At 40.8% G+C, this 1,283-nt stretch overlaps 1 protein-coding gene across 1 annotated transcript in view; it reads right to left on the bottom strand.

The window, feature by feature from the left end:
• Positions 1–584: 584 nt before the first annotated feature.
• The window catches only part of LOC125042764, a 1,284-nt gene continuing 585 nt past the window's right edge, over positions 585–1,283 (bottom strand). Inside the window, exon 2 of the mRNA XM_047638632.1 lies at positions 585–1,283. This exon is cut by the window's right edge and continues 45 nt beyond it. Within this exon, the coding sequence (XP_047494588.1) occupies positions 795–1,283 (489 nt within the window). The 3' untranslated portion in view covers positions 585–794.

Here is a 1,283-nt window from a genome sequence, read left to right as displayed (position 1 = left end):
AGTGATATTCTAATTTTTATTGATTATTTACAAGTATCACCATCTAGACAAATAATATATCTATCATCATTACTATGTAATGTTATTATTCGAATTATCAACATCAATATCCCTATTATCATAACCACTATTATTATGTTCACTATTTTTAAGAAAGCCTTGTTTTTAAGGACATTATCATGACACAAATCTTTGAAACTTATGCTGTATAAAAAGAGGAGAGACTGGCATTAGTAAATGAATCGGAATTAGTTTTTTCATTCATTCTATTAAGTCGTAGCTGTGTCCATACTGATAGCGACGGTGGTGATGTTGATATTAATAATAATTGTAACTGCGATGATGATTACAGTAATTTCAACATTAGCAATAGTAATGGATGATATGCTAATCAGATTTATAAAGGAAAGAATATCTGTATTATTAATTTCAATTACTATTATTACTGTTCTTGTTACTTTTGTCAGTAGTATCATTATCATTGTTAATGTGATTATCCTCGTACTTGTCATCACCATCAAGTCATTGCAGGTTGACGAATATTCCACATGCAAAGGGAAAACAGGACAATGAAAATGAACATATAGCTTTTGTGCAATTGTAAGTTAACCAAATGAATACACGAATCTGTGTAAGAAAACGTATATTTTGTACAGGATTTGGTCGACCCCACACAGAATGGGATGTAATGTGTTTCTAAATAATTAAATACATTAGTCTCTTTCGCCTTTGTAACAAAAGAGGTAAATATGAGGGAATTATGATACGAGTGAGGAGGACTTTTTCCCTTCAGTTTATGAGATCTTGACCTCAGGAATGACGATTTCTGGGACGAACTGACTGGCCGGGATCACGATTTCAGGAACCAAGACCTCGTCAGAAACATTGGGGTTGTCGAAGGTCGGGATTTCAGGGAATTCAGGGATGGTGACTGGAGTTGTGGCGTTGGTGGGGGCCAGGTTGACCAGCTGTGCCACCGAATCGATGATCCCGGGCACGATGGCCTCGGCTTGCTCCTGCTGCTTCAGGTACCTCCGGGTGTCGTAGCCGTTGTTGTTCTTGCCCCTCACTTCGATGACTTTGCGGGCCAGGGGCAGGAAGGCCAGGGTGATCTTGCGAAGCCTGTCCATCGGGGTTCCTTCGTCGGTAGTCAGGTCGCTGGCCAGTTCGGGCAGGAATTCGCCCACAATGTTCGCCGTGTCCGAAGGGTCGAGCGAAACCACGTCTTCGGTGGTGTCGATTCTCTGTGTTTCGGTTGGGAAGCCTCTGAACGGCTGGCCTTG

The sequence above is a fragment of the Penaeus chinensis genome, chromosome 32, assembly GCF_019202785.1.
Source record: "Penaeus chinensis breed Huanghai No. 1 chromosome 32, ASM1920278v2, whole genome shotgun sequence".
NCBI lineage: Eukaryota > Metazoa > Arthropoda > Malacostraca > Decapoda > Penaeidae > Penaeus > Penaeus chinensis.
The sequence above is the reverse complement of the archived record's forward strand: the minus strand, read 5'-3'. Positions and strand labels throughout refer to the sequence as shown.